This window comes from Lichenostomus cassidix, chromosome Z (genome assembly GCF_008360975.1).
Source record: "Lichenostomus cassidix isolate B80296 chromosome Z, HeHo_3.0, whole genome shotgun sequence".
NCBI classification, from domain to species: domain Eukaryota; kingdom Metazoa; phylum Chordata; class Aves; order Passeriformes; family Meliphagidae; genus Lichenostomus; species Lichenostomus cassidix.
In genome coordinates this window covers 74,202,199-74,227,071 of record NC_139511.1, presented here as the reverse complement: position 1 = coordinate 74,227,071, position 24,873 = coordinate 74,202,199, and the positions used below count along the sequence as shown (strand labels likewise).

The following is a 24,873-nucleotide window of genomic DNA, read 5'->3' as shown; positions in this document are numbered from 1 at the left end:
AACCTGCTCTTCCCCTGGGAATCAGGGTAACCCCTTCCTCCTCACTGCTCTGGTTGTATCCACTGCACAAACCCGGGTGTATTTATTCAAATGTGCTGCGGCCACCTCTGTGAGCTCTGTGAGCAGGAGCTTTCTTCCAGAAACCATCCCACACCAGCCCAGCCCTGCACCCCGAATAATCTTCCTCAACACTGTGCTTGCTGTATTTCGTCTGGAGTGGCTGAGCTGTGCTGTCCTGATGGGAGGACAGGACATTCAGGGGTGGGATTAGGGTTATTACTGGTATTACTCCTATTATCATTGTAATTCTCATTGTTATTATTATTATTATTACTACTCCGGTTATTATGAGGATTATGCTGATCCCGGATCGGTGTAATCGCACCCGTGCAAACCCGCAGCACGCACGGGGGTCTCGGAGGCTCAGTCGGAGTCATTATTATTCCGATGGTTATTCCTATTATTGCTAGGATTACGCCGATCCCGGTCGGTGTAACCCCGCAGCGCTCCCGGGCGTCTCTGGGCTCGATGGGAGCGCAGAGCTCGGACAGCGGGGGAGGACTGCCCTCTTCTGATGGCTCACCGCGAGCGCAGAGCTCGGACAGCGGGGGAGGACTGCCCTCTTCTGATGGCTCACCGCGAGCGCAAAGCTCGGACAGCGGGGGAGGACTGCCCTCTTCTGATGGCTCACCGCGAGCGACCGGCGCGCCTTCATGCCACCGCATCGGGAACAAAAGCGCCAAACCCGCTCAACCCACCGCCAGCTCGCAGGTCCCGAAGCGCCGCTGACCTCGGCTGGGCTGGGAAGAGGTGCGGCTCGGACACTCGGGGAGGCGGTGTGCCATCGGCAGCGCCTGGTGACATTGATCCTGAAAGCAGCAGCCAGTGCTTGCTGGTCTGTCTCACCTGGCAGGCTGTGCGTGTGCCCAGCAGGGCGGGGATGGACCTTGCAGGGACTGACCAGAGCCACAAGAGCCCTGAAGGTTAAAGGGTGAGCCCCAGCAGCCCAGCACACTCCATCACTCTTGTTTCTGCGTTTCAGCGATGGACACCCTGCTCTCAGCCTGGGCTCCCAGGCAGCAGCACTGGTACTGCAGGCTGGGCACTCTGTGTGCTGAGAACACTTTGCTTTTGTCTCTGCTTGGCAGCCACTGACAGAAATAATAGAGAAACCTGACAGAAAAGATCCATTAACCTTCACAGGTCTCAAATTGCACTGGCTTGGGAGGCTATGAAATGCGTTTTCCGTGCTTGTTAGCACAGTGCTGCTGTCTCAGCCCTGACCTCTCTGTGCCTAGCCAAGGATGACATCCTAACCAGTGCAAAATAGCTCAGTTTCCTACAAAACGAGACAAGAGCTGGTGAGCAGAGTGCCATCGTGGCGCTGAGGAGAAATGGCTTTTTCTCTTTGAGCTGTCATTCCTGCTGAGCACTGCTGAAGGCAAGGCAGTCCCTGGGACTCTGCTAAAGCAGCGTTACACTGCTGACCCTCAGTGCTCCTCCATGTCCTGCAGGACTCCTGCTGGACACTGCTGCTGACCCTCAGTGCTCCTCCATGTCCTGCAGGACTCCTGCTGGACACTGCTGCTGACCCACAGTGCTCCTCCATGTCCTGCAGGACTCCTGCTGGACACTGCTGCTGACCCACAGTGCTCCCTCCATGTCCTGCTGGACACTGCTGCTGACCCTCAGTGCTCCTCCATGTCCTGCTGGACACTCCTGCTGACCCACAGTGCTCCCTCCATGTCCTGCTGGACACTGCTGCTGACCCTCAGTGCTCCTCCATGTCCTGCTGGACACTCCTGCTGACCCACAGTGCTCCCTCCATGTCCTGCTGGACACTGCTGCTGACCCTCAGTGCTCCTCCATGTCCTGCTGGACACTCCTGCTGACCCACAGTGCTCCCTCCATGTCCTGCTGGACACTGCTGCTGACCCTCAGTGCTCCTCCATGTCCTGCTGGACACTCCTGCTGACCCACAGTGCTCCCTCCATGTCCTGCTGGACACTGCTGCTGACCCTCAGTGCTCCTCCATGTCCTGCAGGACTCCTGCTGGACACTGCTGCTGACCCACAGTGCTCCCTCCATGTCCTGCAGGACTCCTGCTGGACACTGCTGCTGACCCTCAGCGCTCCTCCATGTCCTGCAGGACTCCTGCTGGACACTGCTGCTGACCCACAGTGCTCCCTCCATGTCCTGCTGGACACTGCTGCTGACCCACAGTGCTCCCTCCATGTCCTGCTGGACTCTGCTAAAGTGACCAGCTGTGCTCCCTCCACGTCCTGCTGGACTCCTGCTGGACACTGCTGCTGACCAGCTGTGCTCTTCCATGTCCTGCTGGACACTGCTGCTGACCCACAGTGCTCCTCCATGTCCTGCAGGACCCCTGCTGGACACTGCTGCTGACCCACAGTGCTCCTCCATGTCCAGCTGGACACTGCTGCTGACCCGCAGTGCTCTTCCATGTCCTGCAGGACTCCTGCTGGACACTGCTGCTGACCCACAGTGCTCCTCCATGTCCTACTGGACACTGCTGCTGACCAGCTGTGCTCCTCCATGTCCTGCTGGACACTCTGCATTTCATCCTGCGTGGATTCTCACCAGACACGTGCTGCTAGCTGAGCCTGAAAATCCAGCTCCTCCTGCAGGAGAGTGCTGATACTAAAACACAGACACATCTGGGCTGGAAAAGACCTGAGCAAGGAGAGACAGGGATGTGACGAGTTTTTACATGTCATGCAAAGAGTGAAGGCCATAAATCCTTTATATCAATTGTGCATTTTATCACTTCACAGAACGCACAGATATGCGGATTTGGGATGGTGTCAGATGTCTCAGATATGAGGTCTCTGGAGAGGGAGTTATGAGCAGCTACAAAACCTCTGTTACAAAACAAGCTTTGGCACTTATTCACAAGCTCCTTTGTAGCTTAAATTACAGAGAACCTAACTCAATCAAGATTTCATCAACAATGGTGTGAAAGGAAGTCTCCAATTCTCGACAACTTCCAGAAACAGGATTTTTCCCTTTTCTGCGAGCAAGGCAGCTTGAGTCTCTTAAAAATCCAGACCTGCTCAGCTAACACATTTTGTTCCTTTTTTCTTTCCTAGTTTAAGCTTGTTCCCCTTCCTTCAAGGATCAGGTGGGCTGAGGCTGAATGAAATCAGGGGCAAAGGTAGGTGAGGATTAAAGATGGCAGGGCAGAGCTGTAGGACCACAGCCCTCGCTCTGCTCTGAGGGCTAAAGGCAATGTGCTGAAGGAAGAAAGCCATCAGGCAGCCAAGCTATTAGGAGCAATTTATGCTCCCTAAGTCTAGAGTGGCTCCTGAACTCCTTTACCCACTCCAGGCTCCCCAAAACGGCTTGCAGGAAGATTTGCTGCTCCATTTTCTTTGCAGGAGCTCAGCTTAGGCAGTGTGACCTGCAGGCTCAATGACCCCCCTCTGTCCTGAGGTGTGTTTTGGTGACCTCTGGCACCCCTGGTGTGATTTAATGCTCTCATTGAATGCATCCCCAGGGCTGCTCCTGCCCTGCTCGCAGCACCAGCTGAGGAGGTGCTGCTGGTCCTGGTGGGGACAGTGCCAGCAGCAGCTGCCGGGGGCTGCCAGCACCAAACCCCTCTGCTGCCAGCCCCACTGCAGCAGCCCCGGGTCCCTGCACGGCCAGGCCTGCAGTCAGGGTGTGTTTCCTGCAGGGCTGAGCCCACGAGGGTCAGCTCATTGCTGCTCCTCAGCCTCAGCCCTTCCCCACAGCCGTCAGGGAATGCTCACAGCAGCAGCGGCTGCACGAGCTGCTTTTGGGATATTTACTCTGCAGAAGTGCTTACACAGCCCTGAACAACAGCATGTTGTACTTTTTCAGCTTCTGACAAACTCGTGTGAGTGAGGTCTGTCCATCATCTCTGTCCCAAATATCTGGGAGATGCAGAGTTACAAGAAAACTGGAGGCAACTCCAGGTTACCGCTCAGAAAGATTTCAACTTCTCATTTTGAGCTTCTCCAAGAGATCATATTTCCCTCTACAAGATCAAAAGCAGCTTGCGACATAAATTTAAAAATATTGTTACAAATTATGAGCCTCTTGGGTTTTAAAAGCCACTTAATGTAGCAGGTACATCTATCAGCTCAGCCCTACACAGGGAGAGAAACATCATTCCTGCCTTCTGCCACCTTCGCAGAGAATGTGTTGACAACACTGGAGATGGGAATTTATTTATTTTAGCCACGCTGACACAATCCAGGAGACCTGCTCAGCGGGGACTCAGGTCTCCAGAAGCAGCAAAATTTCCTTTTCTGTCCTAACTTCTGCTGCAGACATCCCAACCCAGGCACACAAAGCGCAAAGCCATGTGAGTGCAAGCAACAAAGCTGACCCAAACGACTTTGCCGACCTTCCTGATGATGATGTGCTGAAATATTTTGCTGGAGAGAACCTGCCAGACACAATTCAGCAAGACAAAACACCTCCTGGTTCTCTTCACAGGAGCCGGGAACACTCAGCTCCCTGCCAGCCCAGACCCACACCCGCTCCTCACAGCTCACACACATCCGAGTAGGTGTGAGACCATTACTTTTCTCAGCAGGGAGAAAAGCTTGGTGTCAAACCACTGACCAGAGGTGCATCCTCCCGCGAATCTTCTGTGCATCACAGGCACTGAAAATGGAAATCTGCTGGAGCCTGTCAGGTGAGAGCAGGGCTCGGGCATGGGGCTGGGGGCTGATCTGCGGGGTTAGTCCAGGCGGTGGATGGGGAAAGCCAGAACCCAGGTTTGATGCATTTCCCTGCAGAGGGCAGCCTGTCCTCGCCTAAGGCAGCTTGCAGCTCCAAGACTTGCGGGACTCCGAAATCAAACCGTTTGAGGCAGGAAACACAACTATTCCCGCTTGCCAGCTGGGAAGGAGCTGCCTTGCAGAGTGCCAGTCCCGGCTTGGGGGCATCCCCCGAAAGGGGACCTTTGTCTGGGTGCAGCTCTGCACCCCAAACACTTCAGATGGAAACAGGCTTCTGCTGGGACTCCCTGAAACCCCAGACACTTCAGATGGAAACAGGCTTCTGCTGGGACTCCCTGAACCCACCACTCAGCTCTGCTCCTTCCACGGCTTCCTCTCTCTCAGGATGTCTCCCTTCACACCCTCCTTTCTGTCTCCACGCCCTCCAAGCGCAGATCCTGGCTCCTGGTGTTTGCTGCAGAGCAGAGAGCTCGGCGGGTGCAGCAGGAGCCTGGGCCAGACGTGGAGCCAGAGCAGCCGGGCTGTGTGGGCTCGGTGTCACCTTTCCCAGCTCAGCTGGGCGGCAGGTGAGCTCCCTGCAGGCTGCCTCTCACTGTAGCTCAGTGAGCCAGGTGACCTCCAAAGGCACCTTCCAACCCAAACCATCCCATGGCGCTGTGCAAGCCTCACAGCTGGAAGAGAAAACCAGAACACACCACACTCTTCCTCAGTCAGCCTCAAGGCACTTTTTCCATCCCCCTTCTTACAGGTGGGACTGAGCACTCACACACAGAGCTCGGCAGAGCAGGAGCGAGTCCCAGAGCAGCTCTGCTCGCTCCTACACACAGGCTGGGAGCACCAGGGCTGGCAGGCAGGGGCAGAGTGTGAGCTCAGCGGTGCTCATGTGAGCACCCAGCAGCACAGACAGACTGCACCGCTCCTGGGGAGCCACTCAAAGCGGCGGGTGAGAGGATGCAGCATTCAGCATCCCCTGGCAGCTCCTGCGTTCCAGGGACATAATTTGCAGAGACAAAGTACCTGCTGCGGGAGCAGACCCCTCGCCCGGCGCGGAGATGACAAACAGGTCTGCCCACGTCTGGCTTTTAATGAGCCAAGTTCAGTCGGTGTGAAATGTCAGCGGTGCCTCCGGAGACACGGCAGGCACAGCCGAAGGAAGACACCCAGGCTCCTGCTGTTCAGCCCCCGTCAGTGGCTCTGTGATTAAACATTTCAGCTCAGCAGCTCGCAGGCTGACATTTCTGCCACCATTGCCTTGGGCTTGGTGTTTGTTTATCCATCAGAGGCTGAAGGACAGCGCAGCATGTCTGAGGATTCGGGGGTGACACAAAACTGCCGCTGAGCTCTCTGCAGACACATCACCGAATGCCAGTGACACCTCTGTCCCCAGACCAGCCTCTGCCCCTGCCGTGGGATGGAGGAGCTCCCCCAGGCCGGGGGAAGGCTGTCCAGCTCTGGTGGCACTCGGAAGGTGTTAGGGAGCAGCTCTGGAGGCAGACAGAGGGACGAGATGCACAGCAGCCACAGCTCAGAGGAGACATGGGCCATGCACGGGCAACACCAGCCCCTGCCTTGCTGCTAATTTTGGCCAGAAAAGCCAATTTCTCTGCATGCTTTTGTAGGAGAATGATGAGCTCTCTGCGCTGTGGGACACAGCCGCTCAGCAGGCTCAATTAGTGGCAGAAGCACTCAAATGTGAGCCCTTGTTTCGCTGCAGTGGCAGACTTTCCAGCCTGCAATGAATAACCATCCTATACCATCCTCTCCGGAGAGAGAGGCTTTTCTTCTTCCTTCCTTTCACAGCTGACAGTCACATGGGAGCACACAAGGAAACTCTGGAGGCCCCTACAACTCCTATTTAACCGTTTCCAGGAGGGTTCTCTCGTTCACAGACCTCCCTGAGGGCTGTTTGCCCACAGCAGGCAGACAGCAGCAGCACGTGGGTCTCTCTTGCCTTGCCTGGCCTTCCTCACACCCAGCGGTGCCAAAGCATTGCCTCTGCAGCCTCAGGAGACATCCTCAGGTGAGTCCTGCAGGGACTGCTCTGGGGACTGATCAGTTTTCTGAGGTGGGATGTGAATGCTGCACATCCACCAACATCAAGTGCATCAAACTCCAGCAGAAACCTGGGCTATTCACTCAGGGATGGAAAAACTCCAGTATGGACCACCTCCAGCCCGCTGGAAAAGCAGATGGCTTGTGTATGGACAGCTCAGATCCTCTGTGCATTTCAGTTGTGGAATGTTGAGCTCCCGGTGGTTCTGCTCAGGCAGCAGCACAGAGTAATTCTCCTTATGGAGGAATTTTCATCAAATTCTCCTTATGGAGGAATTTTCATCTCCACAGGTGAAGAAGGGTGAGAAGATGTGGCTGAGCTTCGTGATGAGAAGGAAAAATGGAACTGTGAGGTTGGAAACAAACGTTCCCAACCTGGAGTCCTGATCCAGGGGCTCACCAGGCACCCAGCACGTGAAACACACGTGTTTATGTGCATAAACACACACACACAGGTGAGTTCTGCTGTGCCTGGCTGGGCCCAGGTCACACACACAGCACGTTTCCTTTCACCTTTCTCCTCCTCAACGCCACAGAGTGTTTTAGAGAAGGACTTACCTGGCTGGCTGGTGGCTTCCCAGCATCCAGCTGCTCAGGGGCACAGGGTTTTGCAGAACACACCAAGAATGCTTCAGGCTGAACACACCAAGAATGCTTCGGGCTGAAAGTATTTTCTTCCCTTGCTCCATGTTACTGCTTACTGGGGAAATGTCACCGTTCCTGGATGCTCACACGGGGTGTCACAGGGAGGTGCAGCACTGAACCTCTGTCACCCAACTCTGCTGGCACAGGAGCAGCCCACAGCAGCCAGCAGGATTTAGGGACAGACAGCACAGTCATTTTGAAGGGAGTATTTCTTCATGGAGTGTAATCCTGTAACCGATTTCACCCCATCCCTGTGACACTAACCCCCATTGCTCCAAGAGCAGCAGGCTGAGCACACGGAAACACGAGGGCACTGCCTGCTCCATCACAGCCAGGAATCCCTCCCCAGGATCCCACCCATCCCTGCCCTGCGGCCGTGGGCAGCCGTTACCCTGACCACAGTCAGTCCCACACACTGGTTATTTTACTGCTCCATTCCACAGGCTGCACTATCAAAGCTCTGTTTAATTACCCAGGTTTTGACAAAGGTGTTTATCCCACTGCCAGTGTGGCCTGTGCAGGGATTCCCAGGAGCACGAGGACAGAGCAGTGCCCAGCTCCTGAGTGACCATCAGATGGGCTCCAGCACCTGAGTGGCCACCAGATGGGCTCCATCTCCTGAGTGACCATCAGATGGGCTCCAGCCACCAAGTGGCCATCAGATGGGCTCCATCCCTTGAGTGGCCATCAGATGGGCTCAGCCCCTGAGTGGCCATGAGATGGGCTCCAGTTGCTGAGTGGCCATCAGACGGGCTCCATCCACCGAGTGACCATCAGATGGGCTCCATCCCTTGAGTGACCATCAGATGGGCTCCATCCCTTGAGTGACCATCAGATGGGCTCCAGCCACTGAGTGGCCATCAGATGGGCTCCATCCCTTGAGTGACCATCAGATGGGCTCCAGCCACTGAGTGGCCATCAGATGGGCTCCAGCCACCGAGTGACCATCAGATGGGCTCCATCCCTTGAGTGGCCATCAGATGGGCTCAGCCCCTGAGTGGCCATGAGATGGGCTCCAGTTGCTGAGTGGCCATCAGACGGGCTCCATCCACCGAGTGACCATCAGATGGGCTCCATCCCTTGAGTGACCATCAGATGGGCTCCATCCACTGAGTGACCATCAGATGGGCTCAGCCCCTGCGTGGCCACCAGATGGGCTCTGAGCAGGTCTCATCACGGGCACGGGAGCACACAGGGTGAGCAGAGCTCCCTCCCCACCCTGCAGCACCTGTACCCAAATCTGCTGCCATCTCTGTGAGGAATGTCACACACTGCTGGCTCCTCAAACGACACTGTGCTGTACACAAACGCTGCAGGCAGCACTGACACACACAGGAATTAACTCTGTTTTTCAGAATAGTCTGTGCTGTCAAAGATGTACTTGGGTATATTTTCTCCAAAGCTTCATAAAAATTCATATAAACTTCCTAAACCACAGAATTTTCACTGCAACATTAATCAAAGCAACCATTCCTAGATCCTTTTGTTGCAAGCTATTCCACCACAACTCAAGAGCTGACAGAGTAAGACCCTGTGTGAAAAGGCTGTATTTTTAAAGACAAAATCTTTTTTTTTTTAATAAATAAAAGCCTACTCTGAATTCAGCAATATGATTGTTACAAGCCAGTTTCACCGGTGTCCAGATGGCAGTTTAAAATACCGTGGTGAGCACAGCTTCAGAAAGGGAAGATGCACTTTGAGAGGACTCTATTCACCCGAGTATTATACTGCTTCAAAATCAAACTCTGCCTTCCAAAATGTCAAAGGCAACAATTCACAAGCAAACACCATATGGTGTATTTGTTCTCTTCAATTCCTCTTATAACCAGCTGAAAAAAAGAACATTTCAGAGCTGAAATGTCTGCATGCTACACTATACAGTGTTCTTACTGCAGGCTCTCAAAAACCAGAGATAGCAACTTGAAATTGCTCAAAGGGACAGAATTGATCATTTGCAGTCCACTCTCCAAAAAGTCCACTTGTAAAATTCACTGGCACTATGTTGTGGTTTTACTCGGGGATCTGGGTGGGATTTGCACAATAAAGGCTTCCCAGGATGTCCCCAAAAACCCTTCTAAAAGCTAGCTGAAGTTGGTATTTTTATTACTCTGATGGTAAAGCTCTGAAGATCTGGTTCGTGCAGCCCTGAGATGGTGTAACAGCTGCTGAATCCCAGCACGATTAAAAATAAACTGCAGTAAAAATAGTCACATATTTGTGACTGAGGAAGAACAATCCCTGGGCCAGCAACAGAACATTTGGAGACATCTTTCTGACATCCAAAGCAGTTTTTAAATCATCTCCCTGATGGATTCCCAGGCTCCAACTTGTGGCCAGTGGGTGGCTGTAGCGGAGGACAGATCCTTGCAAGAAGCCACCAGGAGCAGCTCCCACAGGTTCAGGGAGGGCTTTTTCTGCTGCCTCTGTTGTTCTTTAAACAAAACCCAGAATGGCTGGAGCTCTCATTCCAAAATCCAGGGTGTTCCCCATCCTGGGGCATTCATCTCTAAACCCAGGGTGTCCCCAAACCTGGGGCCACCATGCAGTATCATTGACAGCAGTGCTCCTGCGCCTCTTTTAATAAATGCCTTCTGCAAATTTACTGAAATACCTGATGGGTGATCCTGCACTGAAATGATTCTTCAAACTCCAAGAAATGCCACTGAAATGATTCTTCAAACTGCAAGAAATGCAGGTGGTGACAAACTCTAAATTCCCTCCCTGTGACCCTGAGTGCTCAGACAGCCTGCTTGTGCCAAAACAAAGCTGGGTGAAAAGCAGCCCAACACCAAGTAACCCCAGAATGCAAATATTCATGTTATGTGGGTATTCACGTTCATTCTTAAAGGTCTTTCCCATCCTAAATGAATTCTGTGATTTGCAGAGGAAACCCAGACACCAGGACTGGAATAAACGTTTCATAATTTTAAAAAATTATAAAATAATTACACGCCGCCACACAAGGAAGGCTCAGGCCTTACATTTTATTTCTGTAAATGAGAGACAGATCTGGCTTGTGATCAGCTAAGCACACTCAGGTAACAGATTAAAGCCATCCCTCTTATCCCCTTTTCCCAGCATGTGACGCTGAGGTTTTAGAACAACACTGAATAGCAGCTCACGAAGCGAGATGGGAAATCCAGAGTGGCGACAGCATGCTCCGTTTGCTTGTTATGAAGTCAGTATCACACCTGAACTGCAGGCCCTCCAGACAACACTCAAAGCAAAACTTTTTCTTTCATGGCCGTAACAAACAGTCCCACAGGCCTCTGGAGAAGCACCAGCCCATGGCAAATGGCTTCTGGTTGCAGAGGATGTGGGTGCTGAGCCTGGTGAGGACGAGCCGTGGCATGGGCACCTCTCCGTGCTCACCCCGACGGAGACGAGGAGCTGTGACATCTGTCAGGAGAGAGCTCCCAAAGGCTGCTCCCACCACGCTGGTCTCACCCTGCAGGCTGAGCTCTTCAGCTCCCCGCTGTGTGACCGCGAGCTGACCCGTCCAGCTGCAGCCCTGTGCCTCTGCCATGGCAGGATGGGCACTGTGCACTCCTGTGAGCAACCCGGGAGGCGATGGGACAGAGCTGTGCTGCTGCCACCTCCTCCCTCAGCACTGCCTGCCCAGAGCCCGGCAGTGCCTTCCCCAGCCTTGGCTGGCTGCTGCTGGGAGCACAGCACGGCCAGAGGGACCATGGACAGTGAGCCACGGGCTGCGGGGTGGCTCTGGGTCTGCTCCAGGGTCTGGGTGGCTCTGGGTCTGCTCCAGGGCAGTGCTGACTGTGCCTGGCATCTGAACCTCCCCCGCCACCAGTGAAAGTGCTCAGCTTTAGTTGAGGTATATCAATTATCTGCAACACACCAGAAACCAAACCTCTGCTCCTCTCTTGCTCCCCCTTCCCAGCCACTCTGGGGGACATCCAAACACCCAAAGCAGGGACCAGAGACAAAAGGCTTTGCCCTTCAGATGCCCTCTCCATCAGCTTTGCCTTCCAAATGTCCTGTGCACTCCCGGACTGGCACCCCATCCCACCCACACCACGGCTGCCTTCACACCAGCGCTGCTCTTGGGCTGCAGCAATGGCATTTCCATGCCCTGACGTGACATCTCCACAACCAGAACATGCTTTTGGGCTTGTCAAGGCCTGGTGCACACTCTGCTACAGCTACACCTGCACCCGATCCCAGCAGGAACAGAAACCAGGGTTAATGCAGAAAACGCTGCTGCTAGTTATCTGAGTCTCACGCGAGTTTTCTTCACATCTCAGAGCATTTAGCAGATTGCTTGTTAAAAGGGTGGAAATAATTCATGTAGGAATAGTTAAATATGGGCCTTGCAGTTACTAAACACAGCAGTTTCTCTTCTAGAAATGTGAGTAGTGCCACTGTGCTGGACAGCACAGCAACAGGATGGCAAGGAAAGCAGAGACTGTCTTTTATGGCACTATTTACAGATTTCCCACATAAAAAGCTGCTGGGTTTGATTAAATATAAGTATAGAACATTTCTTCCATATACAAACTCTTGTTAGCCGATTAATTATTAAGGTGCTCAGAAGTGTGGATGAAAACAGAAGTTACAGTAGATCAGTTGTGTCTTCATCTATTTACACACAGTTGCCTGCTGGCACTGGCATCTCCCACAGAAGCTGGAAGCCAAGTGGCCAGTTTCGAATCCAGGACCACAGGAACTGTTGTTTTCTTCACAAGATCTTTGTTGGAAGGAAAACCAGTAGTACTTTAATTCCTTTTTGAGTAGCGAAGCTGGGTGGGTGACCTTGCTGAGTCTGTCTGTGGTGGTGCTGGGCAGTGTCACACCATGTGACACAGCGTGGGACACAGCGTGGGACACAGCGTGGGACACCCCATTCCCAGCTCTCAGCTCCTGCCCAGCCCTTTCCTCTGGAATTTGCTGGCCTCGTGGGCAGCTGTCCGAGGCAGGGCTCGCAGCACCAGGTTGTTTCACTGAAATGCATCACATGTGCCCTCCTAAGGACTCGGAAAGCTCAGATCCCCGTGCATCCCCCGCTGCACCCCGTGCAACAGAAGGGAAAATTTTGGTGTGAGAAACCACAAACCAGCAAAATGCACTTAGCAAAAGTTTTGTCCTCCTATCAGAAAAAATAAAACAAATCCCCAATGGGCCATACTTTGTAGGTCAAATTTCTTCCCCATAAACATTCTCAGAGAGTTATTTTCCGACTGATGACCAAACTCTACCTCTAGTTCCACTCTCTGCTGACCGACGGCTGGCATCACTTTATTCTGTACCTGTATTCACACAGGTGCCTCAGAGGAGCTCAAAGTTCAGCGTTTTGGGAACCTGTCCAACCAGAAGGGTATGGGACCGTACTGCAAATGTTGATTTTGTCCTTGTCACTTTAAGTTGCTATAGAAAAAGAAAGGAAAATAAGTTGATTTGACTACTGTTTGTAAACCTACCATGTACTGTCATTTTCCCCCTCGTACATTTAAGTTTCAAACAGGTCCCAGAGATCGCAAGGCAAGATTGTTAAGGCAGTATAAGAAACTCAGTATTCGTTCACACCTCTTGATCCCCTTAGAAGCATTCCTAAGGCATCAAAAGGGGCGTGTGGTTTGTGCTTGCCTTTTCTGAAAAAGGCGTTTGGTACAGTGTAAAAAACAGATGCTCAGTGACAGCTGGAAGCCACTCAGCCCCGGGCAGAGGAGGAGGGAGGTCCAGCGGGGCTCCCCGGGCACGGGGCCCTCACCACCGCTCCTTCTGGTACACCTCTGCCTGCACCATGTCCCCAGGGTGCTCCGAGATGCAGGCGCCGTTGATCTCGTTGAGCTTGTTGTCTGGAAGATCCTCGGGTTTTGTGCAAAGCTTCAGCGCCCTGGAGATGAAGACATCCAAGTCAAACTTGGGGTCAGTCTCGCTGTTCACCTCCGTGGGCTCCTTGTGGAGACGGTGAGGAGAGGAGGGCAGGCTCCGCTCCTGGATCTCCGGAAGAGAGCTGGGACACTCCAGCCCCACCTGCGTGCTCTTCACCCACTGAGCAATCTCCAGGAAGAGGTTGGAAGGCTCCTCTTCCAGCGAGAGCTCTGCTGCAGGTGCTATGGTTGCCCTTTTCCAGTGGGATAAATCCAAGATCAGCTTGGGCTCTGAGTAGTGGTGGGGCTTACTGTCCCTCCACAGCAGCTTGTCCAAGTAGGAGGGTGACCCCACTTTGTAATCACAGGACTTCCCACAATCAGCATCGAACACTCGGTCCATGGATGAGTGGGACAGCTCCAAGAACCTCTCTGAGCTGCTCTGTGAGTATTTCCGTGGGTCCACCTGCGCTTCCTCAGCTGTGGGCTCGGAGCCTGCGCGGGGATCGCGCTGCACCTCGTCCATGTCGTGGTGTTTGTCGTGTCTCCAGTCCAGGTCAGACGAGAGGCTGATGTGGTACCTGCCAAAGACACCACACTGCTGTGAGACACAGGAAACAAACACCACACTGCTGATTGTCACACACAGGGACACAGAGACACCACACTGCTGTGAGACACAGGAAACAAACACCACACTGCTGATTGTCACACACACAGGGACACAGAGACACCACACTGCTGTGAGACACAGGGACACAGAGACACCACACTGCTGTGACACACAGGGACACAGAGACACCACACTGCTGATTGTCACACACAGGGACACAGAGACACCACACTGCTGATTGTCACACACAGGGACACAGAGACACCACACTGCTGATTGTCACATAGGGACACAGGGACACCACACTGCTGTGTCACACACAGGGACACAGAGACACCACACTGCTGATTGTCACACACAGGGACACAGAGACACCACACTGCTGTGACACACACACAGGGACACAGAGACACCACACTGCTGTGTCACACACAGGGACACAGAGACACCACACTGCTGTGACACACACACAGGGACACAGAGACACCACACTGCTGTGAGACACAGGGACACAGAGACACCACACTGCTGATTGTCACATAGGGACACAGAGACACCACACTGCTGATTGTCACATAGGGACACAGAGACACCACACTGCTGTGTCACACACAGGGACACAGAGACACCACACTGCTGTGACACACACACAGGGACACAGAGACACCACACTGCTGTGTCACACACAGGGACACAGAGGCACCACACTGATTATTGTCACACACACAGGGACACAGAGACATCACACTGCTGTTTGTCACATAGGGACACAGAGACACCACACTGCTGTGTCACACAGGGACAGAGACACCACACTGCTGTGTCACACACAGGGACACAGAGACACCACACCGCTGATTGTCACACACAGGGACACAGAGACACCACACTGCTGTGTCACACACAGGGACACAGAGACACCACACTGTTGATTGTCACACACAGGGACACAGAGACACCACACTGCTGATTGTCACACACAGGGACACAGAGACATCACACTGCTGATTGTCACACACAGGGACACAGAGACACCACACTGCTGTGACACACACAGGGACCCAGAGACACCACACTGATTATTGTCACACACAGGGACACAGGGACACCACACTGCTGATTGTCACACAGGAACCCAGAGACACCACACTGCTGTGTCACACACAGGGACACAGAGACATCACACTGCTGATTGTCACACACAGGGACACAGAGACACCACACTGCTGTGACACACACAGGGACACAGAGACACCACACTGATTATTGTCACACACAGGGACACAGGGACACCACACTGCTGATTGTCACACACAGGGACACAGAGACACCACACTGCTGTGTCACACAGGGACACAGAGACACCACACTGCTGATTGTCACACACAGGGACACAGAGACACCACACTGCTGATTGTCACAAACAGGGACACAGAGACACCACACAGCTGTGAGACACAGGGACACAGAGACACCACACTGCTGTGAGACACACAGGGACACTGCTGATTGTCACACACAGGGACCCAGAGACACCAGACTGATTATTGTCACACACACAGGGACACAGAGACATCACACTGCTGTGAGACACAGGAAACAAAGACACCACGGTGTCACACACAGGAACCACTGCTCCTGGGAACAGCAGTACTGAAACCAGCAGACACGCTGCTGCTGCCAGCTCTGCCTTTTGCTGGCTGATCCACTCTAATCTCTTTTTGATAGCACAGATATCTCTCCTGTGCGTTAAAAGCCAGGCCGGTGAGTAATTTATCGTGAGCCCGAGATGGGAGCAGAAGCAGGAGTAAAAGCCCAACAGCCAAACCCACTGGCCACTTCCTTCAGATGCCCTTCACCTCCCCTGCCCTCGGGATTATCCACAATTAGCACCATGAACAGCCAGTCTGTGCCTCAGCCCACAGACAGGCCCATGGCATGACTGCTCCCTGTTCGGTGCCATGGCAGTGAAAGACAGGAGCCTAAACCCCACCGAGACTGGACATCACCAGTTTATCCTGACATCAGAGACCAAGAGTGCTCCTGAAGGGTCACCTTGCTAAGTGACACCTTCTCAAACCGACTGAACTCTCTCACTTGGAGTTACCTGACAATGCCCATTCATGGTTTTCCAAGTGACTCCTGATTTACTGGTTCCTAATTGAGCTGCCTTTAAAACACACATTATCCCAGGTATTAGTTCTCTGTCACAGCAGTGAATTGCTCTTCAGCTGTCCCACAATGCACAGGCAAAGCCATTTCTTGTCCCCAAAACACTTGGCTTGTGCTGCAAAACCCACAGCCCTACAGCAGATGTCCCCAGCCAGGCAGCAGGACAGCCTCAGTCTCAGCTTCTTGTGCCACACCAAGAAAGCCAACAGATGAAAAGGTGACAGGGCGACCTCCAGCCACTGATCTGCTGCTCTGGGGGCTGCTCTGGGGGCTTCTGGCAGGGTGCTGGAACTGTGGGGACACACTGGAGATAGATGTCCTGCTTCCAGCTTTCCTCTTGACCTGACTGAGCTGGTTGTTCCCCCCAGCCTCCACCCTGATCCTTGTTCACTCAGGAAAGGAGACTAATGACAGCGAAGACAAGGGATTTCTTTAGGTAATTCTTTCAATGCTGGTGAAATATAGAGGATTAGGAAGGCGAGGAGATTTAACTGCTATGCAGAGAGGAACAATGCTGCAGACATCCTCAGCCAGTTCATCCCGCTCAGCTGGAAGGAGCTCTACAGAAAACTGAACCTCGTTAATTCTTAGCTGCTTACTTTGTCCTACCTGCTCCAGTCCTGGGACTGGCCCAGTAACTGGGGTAATCACCCAGGGCGTGAGAGACCTCAGCTCAAGGGTTTGATCTGTTCTAAACTTCCAGTATGGCTTTCAGCAGCCCATTTACATGTCAACACAATCCAGGATTTTTTACAAAACCAGATCTGTGGCCTCTGGGGCTTACACAACGTGAAAGGTGATGAATATAGCAGTGCAAATCAGGCCCTGTCCCCAAAAAGTACAAGAATGACATTGCTTTTTAACCTGGTCTATAGGGACAGAGGGCAGAGGGAAAGGCTGCAGAGCCACTTAAATTCACATGAAGACAACACAGGCTGTGAATAAAACCAAGAGCAGAAAGGTGCTCAGCAACCAGGATGTGCAGGCTCAGCTTGAGGTGCCTGTGGAAATCCATGGTGATCCCCTGGCTGGCCTCAGCGAGGTGCCAGCTTGGGCTGGAATTACAACATGGCACAAAGAAGGAAGAGCAGGTGTCTTTCATGGGTCTGGAACGTGTGATGGAATCCAGCCAGGAGCACCTCAGACACTCACCAGCCCAGTTCTGCCTAAAGAACCCAAGCCAGCGTCTGCTCTCTGGCCTGTCCTTGGTACTGTACCTGTCCCAGTTGGACATCTGGCTCTGGTTGGCTTCCATCAGCAGAATATCATCAATCTCGTCCTCGATGCGGAAGGGGTGCTGTGACACGGGCTCGTCCTCGGGGCAGGAGTAGGGGCTCATGTAAGGATGCTGCAGGCCCATCTCGGCCGTCAACCGATCCATCGGGTTAAATGTCAGTATCTTCTCCAGGAAATCAATAGCTGTGAAGCAGAGACAAACAAGCTCACTAATTCCTCAAAAGCAGCCAGAGCTCCCTTTCCAGGCCGAGTCTCGCGGAGCCCCCAGAACAAATCCCCTCGAGGTAAGGGATGAGTCACAGGTCACACCCCAGGTGGAGGGACACCACGCACTGCTGTCCTTGCTGCAGCCCCTGACCCCTCGGGGAGCTGTGGGCTGGCAGCAGAGCAGCCCTGCAGCCCTCAGGGCTCACCTGTGCCAGCACAGCAGGGCACCTCTGCCCCACCACACCTGCACAGGACAGTGCCCATGTGCCACACGTGGCAGGACATGCCCCCCACCTTCTCCTCTCTCCTTCTGCTCGATGGTGAAAGATAGATAACTCCAGTGGGGTCAACAGCCTGGCCAGGGTTATCTCTTAGTGACAGAAAGTCTAAGACCTCTAACCTTAATTCATATTTTGGAATGAAGAGAGAATGTGAAAAGAGAAACAATACTATTGTTGCTCACCAAGCAAGGCACACTTTTATCCTATAAAATCTCATGGGTTTTCACAAAGGTAGAAGCTTTTCTGCACGAACACCAGAGTGTGAGAAAGCCTCTCCCCAGAATCTGGATGCAACTCTGCAGTAACTTCTTGCAGGATTGAGAGAAGATTCTGATGTATCTCAGCACCAAAACTGGGTTTTGGTAAGATCATTGGTTTCCTAAATTGTATTCTTCTTTGCTAACAATAATAACAATAATAGGTACCTTTTGTGCACTGCATCCTTAGCTACTTGTAGTTTCCCTATTTTGGGCAATATATAACTGCTTAGCTATGATTAGTTTTCATACATTGTGTAGTATATAAGTTGTTTAGCTCCTTGTTCTGTTATTCCTTGTGTCTAATATAGAGTAATCCATTTTACATTAGACCTAATCGGCTGTCATTATAAGAACTTGCAAACGAGACTGCGTTTAGGGGGTGCAGGTCACTCTAAATAGGTTAACTGCCAGTTGTCACAGGCCTAGGAAACCAGCAGAAATCTGCCAACCCTCTGTCTCCATTCATAACACACACCCAGAGCGTGATCCCAGCAGAGAGCTAACATCTCACCCCAAAAAGGCCTCTGGATGGTGCTGGGATTTGACTCCACACCCTCAGATCCACTCGACAAGCACGCTGTGTTTCACACAACTGATTTCACATCTTACGCCCAACTGAAGTGGATTAGCTTTATTGCAATTTTTAAAAGCCTTCGGCGTGACCGACACTGTGAAATTATTTTACCCATTAATATCTGAAGAATTCCGAGTGGCTAAAATTATTTTAGAAAGACTGTGGTGCATGAACTCTTTCTATGATGAGAGAGGAAATTTAGGTGTAATTAAATCTAAACATGGAGGGTTTGCTGTGATTTCTTTGATGACTCCTTTCACCGAGGTTATGTGAAAAGGCAAAATGCTGTCACTGAAGTTGTTGCTAATCCAGTTGATCCTTTCACGGAACAGTCCCTTTGAGTTCAGACAATAAAAACAGGAATACACCTTTCTTCAGATACAGCTTCCTCTTGCACCCTCAGAAAAATCCCCATTAGAGGTGTAACTGCGTGAAAGGAACAGCTCCTTCAGGGGCAGAGCCCTCAGCAGACAGCACAGCCACACGTGTGCCTCAGTGCTCAAACATTAACCAATTTCCGGCTGTCTCCCGCGAGGTTACCTCATCGCTCGCGCTAATTAAGTGGGGAGCAATCAATAGCTCCGTAAGGTCACCACAGCAGGCACGGAGCGCGGCAGAGCAGCGCATTACAGGTGATATATTACGATGTATTACGGGTCAGAGAGGCAGGAAAACGACAATGAATTATGTAAGGGGCACGGGTGACCTTTCTTCCCGCGGTAATGGCAGGGAATAAATCTGCTCCTCCTGCTGGAGGCTGGTGTGGTCCCTGGGTACCTGGCCGAGGGACAGCGTGCTGCCAAGACCAGGATGTCTGACAGGGAACAGTGACACCAGCAAACACGAGCTGGGCTTGCTATTGACATCGTCCCAAAAGCAGGAGGCCAGGTCCAGTTCAACCCCCAGAAGGAGCGCAGGAGAGCACCTGGACAATGTTCCTGTCTGTAGGAACCCTCTCACGGAGCTGGGGTGTTTGTGGGGTGAAAGCCTGAGTCCTGCTGTGCTGCCCAGCTGTGTTCATGCCAGGAGCACAGCTGGAGAACAAACGGGGCTGAGCCATCGCTCACAGCTCAGCGAGAGGCACAGCAAGCCAGGGATGAACCTTCAGCGTGCCTTGGAAAAATATCGTGCCCTGAGGAGCTCCCTGTGGGCAAGCTACAGGGAGTGCTGTCCTGCACAGGACAGCCAGCAGTGCCTGGGGACAGGGCATTGTGAGGGCACAGCAGCAGAGACAGCGTGTCTGTGAGGGGACAGCATGGGGACAGCAGCGGGGACAGGGTATCTGAGAGGGGACAGCAGCGGGGACACATGAGCCACAGGTGGGACCACCCACTACAAACCCTGCAGACCTGAACCCCCTTCTCCAGCGCTCATGCCCTTGGCCTTGGAGCTCCTGTGACACCCCAGGGAAACAGTTCTGCTGGGAGAGACCCCAGGAGGACACTGCCCAGCCAGAGGCCACCACGGTACCTTCACTGTCCACCTCGGGCAGCAGCTTGCGCAGCGGCTTCCGCACCTCCCACGTGCTGTTGATGAACATGGGCATCACCTTCAACAGCTCCTCCTTGTCCTCCTGGTGGATAACGGGGATTGTCTCCAGAATCAGCTGCATCTGCTCCAGCTCATGGCCCCCTAAGCGGGAAGAGGACAGGCAGTGAGATGAGACACAGAGGTTAAATCGGGGCAGGGGGAGGTGTGGTGTTATCAGCCCAGGGGTGCCCAGGCTCCATCTTTCAAGGAGCACACATGTCCAACCTCTGCACCCTCCCCATGAGAAAGATGTTTGAGACAGACAGTGAGATGAGACACAGAAGGTAAATCGGGATGGGTGGGAGCTGTGGTGTTATCAGCTCCAGGCTCCATCTTTGAAGGAACACACATGTCCAACCTCTGCACCCTCCCCATGGGAAAGGCGTTTGAGATGGACAGTGAGATGAGACACAGAAGATAAATCAGGATGGGTGGGAGCTGTGGTGTTATCAGCTCCAGGCTCCATCTTTGAAGGAACACACATGTCCAACCTCTGTGTTCTCCCAGCAGGAAAGGTGTTTGAGATGGACAGTGAGATGAGACAGAAGGTAAATCAGGATGGGTGGGAGCTGTGGTGTTATCAGCTCCAATCTCCATCTTTGAAGGAATGCACATGTCCAACCTCTGCGCTCTCCCCGTGGGAAAGGCATTTTCTCCATGGGAAAGGCTCCCAGGGGCTGCTGGGCACCAAATCCTGGCTCTGGTGGTGGTGCTGCCCACAGCTGCTGTGTTTAATGCTTTTTAATGACGTGTTTAATGCTTTTCTTTCGGGATGTATTGACGCACACATCCCCTCAGCCCTGCTCAGGACTGGCTGCCCGTCAGCGGGAGCAGAGGAGCAGCAGTGCTGGCGGAGCAGAGCCGAACACCTCGTTAATGAGCACCAATCCCATTCTTCAGCACTCCTGTGGATGTGACTGAGGGCTCTGTGGCTGATTTCCAGCCTCCCCCACGTGTGAGAGGCAGCCTGGCAGCAACGCGGAGTCGCGCTATTGATTTTCCATCTGCCAGGAGGGACGGTTGGAAATACTCTGTCACGAGAGGCAGGACCATTGAGGCAGGGAGCTGTCTGGGGATGGCAAAACAACAGGGATTTTTGGGCTACCAAGCCCCTGCTGTCCCAGTCATGGGTTTCAGGTTGCTTCTATGGCAAGCAGGTCCCATCTAATGCATGACAAGAAGAGTCAACTAATTTCCAGCACAGCACTGCTGATGTGTCAGAGGGAGGGTGGAGAGGCAGCTCTCAGGAGATGCTGGAGGCTGCTTGCCCTGAGGCAGCCCTGCTCCTCTGCAGGCCCTGGCACTGTGCAGGGGTTCCCCTCCACAGCCCAGAGCTCCCTGTGCATCTGCAGGACCTCTCCAGACTCACACCGATGGAGCTGACCACAAACACAAACCCCTGGACAGGGGTAGGGCCATTCATGGTGGAAAACCCTCTCCTTCCATTCTGGCCTTGCCACTGCAACAGAGTTTGGTTCAATCAGTCATGGCCACTTCGACCCCAAATGGCAGAGCTCAGAGCCAGGAGAGGGCAGTGAACTTTGACAACCCCAAAGCAGCGCCGATGTTAGCCCAGCTGGTCACCATCCACCCAGATCAATGCCTTGGGAGAAGATAAAGCAATAGGAAAAGCCAAAAAGGCAAAGGGAGGGATGCCCTTCCAATACTAATCCTGGGCAAATTAATTCACTTTCCTACAGAAAAACTAATTTTAGGTCATTTAGAGATTCACAGTGTGACTCCAGGGGAAACTGAAGATAACTATCAGGAAATGAACACCTTGTTTGTCAGGCTAGTTCCCAAACTGTGATCAAAATTACAGGGTGACAAAAGTCACCAAGGCTTCGTGGCTTTTCTCCTGGAGCAGCCCCAGCCAGTGCTCACTGAAGATACCTGGCAGCCAAAGTCACCGTGTTCAGTCACACAAAGAAGCTGCTGATGCAACGCTGGAAGCCTTGAATTATGGCTCTCAAGAAACCCCATTCTCTCCTATTATCCTCTATTCATGTAATTCCCAGGGACCGTTTTCTGAAGGTATTAACTCCTGAAAAGGAAAACATGAGCTGCAGACAGAATAAACGCAGCATGCTGTCGTTACCCAAGGAGAGAACAGGGAGCTCTGCACCGTGTCTTGGAAAAGAGAACCTTCTCCAGGCTGGCAGCCAAGTCCCACAGAAGCACCAAGCCCTGATCCATGGGAAAAGCCCTGTGCCACCTCCTAGCTCTGGGTCACACTGGTGAACCCCATGGGGATCTGCGAGGACACATCTTTTCTCCTTTCCACTCTTCTTTCCTATTCACTCCTGCTTCCACTGGTGATGCTTTCGATGGAAAAGACACTGGAGGGAGCTGTGGCTGCTCAGCTAGGGACACTCTTCCCTGTTTTCCATGCTGCTGGAGGTGGGGAGCTCTCCCAAGGTCTGCCGACCAGACTCCAGCTGTTGCAGATGTGCTTCACTCTTGCAAGCTCTAGCACAGCCAGGTCTGGTGTGGCCTCCCGGGGCTCTGCCAGACCCAAAGCTGCTCCTGCCACTGCAGCGCCCAGGGAAGGGGCTTGGGTGGGGCTGGGGCTCCTTCTTGCTGGGTGCCCAACAATTCATGTGGGAGAATGGAAGCAGCGAGTGACATCCACTCCTAATAACTAATCACCTTAATTTACCTGCGTTGCTTAAGCACCCCAGATAGACTGCCGAGTTAATTACATTGATTTATGCTAAGCACTCAGTTTAAATTGCGCTGCTGACGCACACTCAGGGAACCATTTATCCAGCGCGAGGCACTTGCTGCAGGTTTGCAGCTCGCTGTGAACCACACTGCTGTGATTTCCCACGGGGCGGCTGCTGCTCACCCAGGGCTCTCTGGACCTCACCCTGCAGGGCTGGGGGTGCAGCTGGCTGGGGGAAAACTCCCTCTCCCCAAAAAAAGCAAAGAGGAGAGCAGCAGCAAAGAGGAATCCGTGCTGCAGTGCAAGTGTTGGTGAGTTTGAGCTGCTCGGAGGGGTTATGCTTTGCTCTGCTCCTCTCTGGAAGCACAGGTAAAGCACACCTCGGACATCCTGCCTGCTGCCAGCTCCCACACCAGCTCTGCTGTCCTTACCAGCCTCAAAGGAGGCCAGGAAAATGGGGCAGGGGGCCAAACCTTCCTGTCACAGTGAGATATTTTCAAAGCAACCAAAAAGAAGCTGGTATTTGGAGGCTGGTTTTGATCCCCACCCATTAACTAAGCATCCTGCCAGCACCTGGGGAGTCACTAAGTGCTTTCAGTGGGCTGGAAAGCAGAGCAGAAGGGATGCTCACAGTGTGTCTGGCTGAGCCCAGCCTGCGATGTGCCAAACCCCAGCTCCTGACCTCCACCTGCTGCAGGCTCTCAGACCAGCCCGAGGCTGGTTCCTGTCCAGCTCACCCCAGCAGCAGGGCAGGATGGATCTCAGCTCCAGCCACATGGAACACAGGCACAGGTGACCTCCAGATGCTCCTAGTGAGCCTTACCTGGAGGCATCAGCATTCCTAAGGCACAGCTGATCTCCTCCAAGGCACACAGCAAGGAGGGGCCAGGTGAATCCATCCTGGGGCTACTTCTGCCTCTGCCTTGCCATGAAATGAGCTAAAAGGACCCCCTTGGTGGTGTCAGTGGCGTCAGCCAAGGTCACTTACACCCCAGGATCCACAAAGAGCAAAAACACCCCAGGCTGGGGCTGACAGAGGGGACAAGCAGAGTTTGAAAAGCCAGGAATATTCGGGTGCTGTGCTGGGATGGTCAGTGGAGGACCTGGACAAGCAGCTCCTGTTTTGTTGTTTGACATGAAGATAAGTCCAGGAGAACAGAGACTGCAGCACCTCCCTGCAACACCAGACAGTGCCCTGAATGCTGAAGGACAAGTGGCACCTGGAGATGGCCCTGCTCCTAAAACACATCCCAAGGAAACATCTGGGGCAGACAGGTTAAATGTATAATCTTTAAAGCTGAAATCCCTGGACTTGAAAATTCCGGGGAAATTGAGGACAAGAAGAAAGAAGGAAAGGGAGGCAATTTTAATGATCTCTTCAGAATGATACTGACTGCTTATTTCTAAGCTCTCACAAAGGAAACATGGAAGCTGCAAGCAGGAGCGGGGAGGGAGCAACAGAGCAGCTGCAACCAACTCTGTGGAGCTGTGGTGCACTGAAATTTCTGTGAAGAAAACGTCCTCCTCCATTATTAATGGGTGTGATCATTTATTTACACAGCTCTGCAAACAGCTGCTCACAACACGCGTTAAACCTTGTCACTCAGAGCACCGACAGGCCATGGACAGAGCTGAGGAGGAGCAGGGCTGCAGCCTGGGCAGGGATGGAGCAGCTCCTCCAACAGGCAGCGAGCAGCTGCTCATCCCTGGGTGAACAGCTCCGTGTCCCGGCCGGGGAGCACAGCTCTGCTCCTCACACTGCGTTTTTGGGACTCTGCTAAATGAATTTTTGCTTCTCAGGAACACCAGGGCTGAGCTTCAGATGCTGCACTGACAACCTTGTGCACATGCATAACCTGATAACCATGTGCTCCTTGCTGGGCTTCTGTTGTCTTCTTTCTCTTGCACTTCACCTTTACACCTGCAATTCGTGATTGCAGCAAAATCCTAAAAATGGGTGGTGGCATTCAAATGTCTTCCCTCAAACGACAGAAAAAGCTAGAAGACACCAATCACAATTCAAATCCACAGCACAGAGCTCGAATCTCCTGGCACAGGGCACCTTTATCTCCTGTCCCTA

The 24,873-nt window shown here is 52.9% G+C and overlaps 1 protein-coding gene across 3 annotated transcripts in view; it reads right to left on the bottom strand.

Moving 5' to 3' along the window:
- Positions 1–10,391: 10,391 nt before the first annotated feature.
- MAPK4 (mitogen-activated protein kinase 4) overlaps positions 10,392–24,873 on the bottom strand; it is a 49,494-nt gene continuing 35,012 nt past the window's right edge. For all 3 annotated transcript variants that reach the window (XM_085042062.1, XM_085042063.1, XM_085042064.1), the window contains exons 4-6: positions 20,069–20,230; positions 17,258–17,459; positions 10,392–13,836 (exon numbers count right to left, since the gene is read on the bottom strand). In XM_085042062.1, coding sequence (XP_084898188.1) covers positions 13,149–13,836; positions 17,258–17,459; positions 20,069–20,230 — 1,052 coding nt within the window. In that variant the 3' untranslated portion in view covers positions 10,392–13,148. The remainder of the gene's footprint in view (positions 13,837–17,257; positions 17,460–20,068; positions 20,231–24,873) is intronic.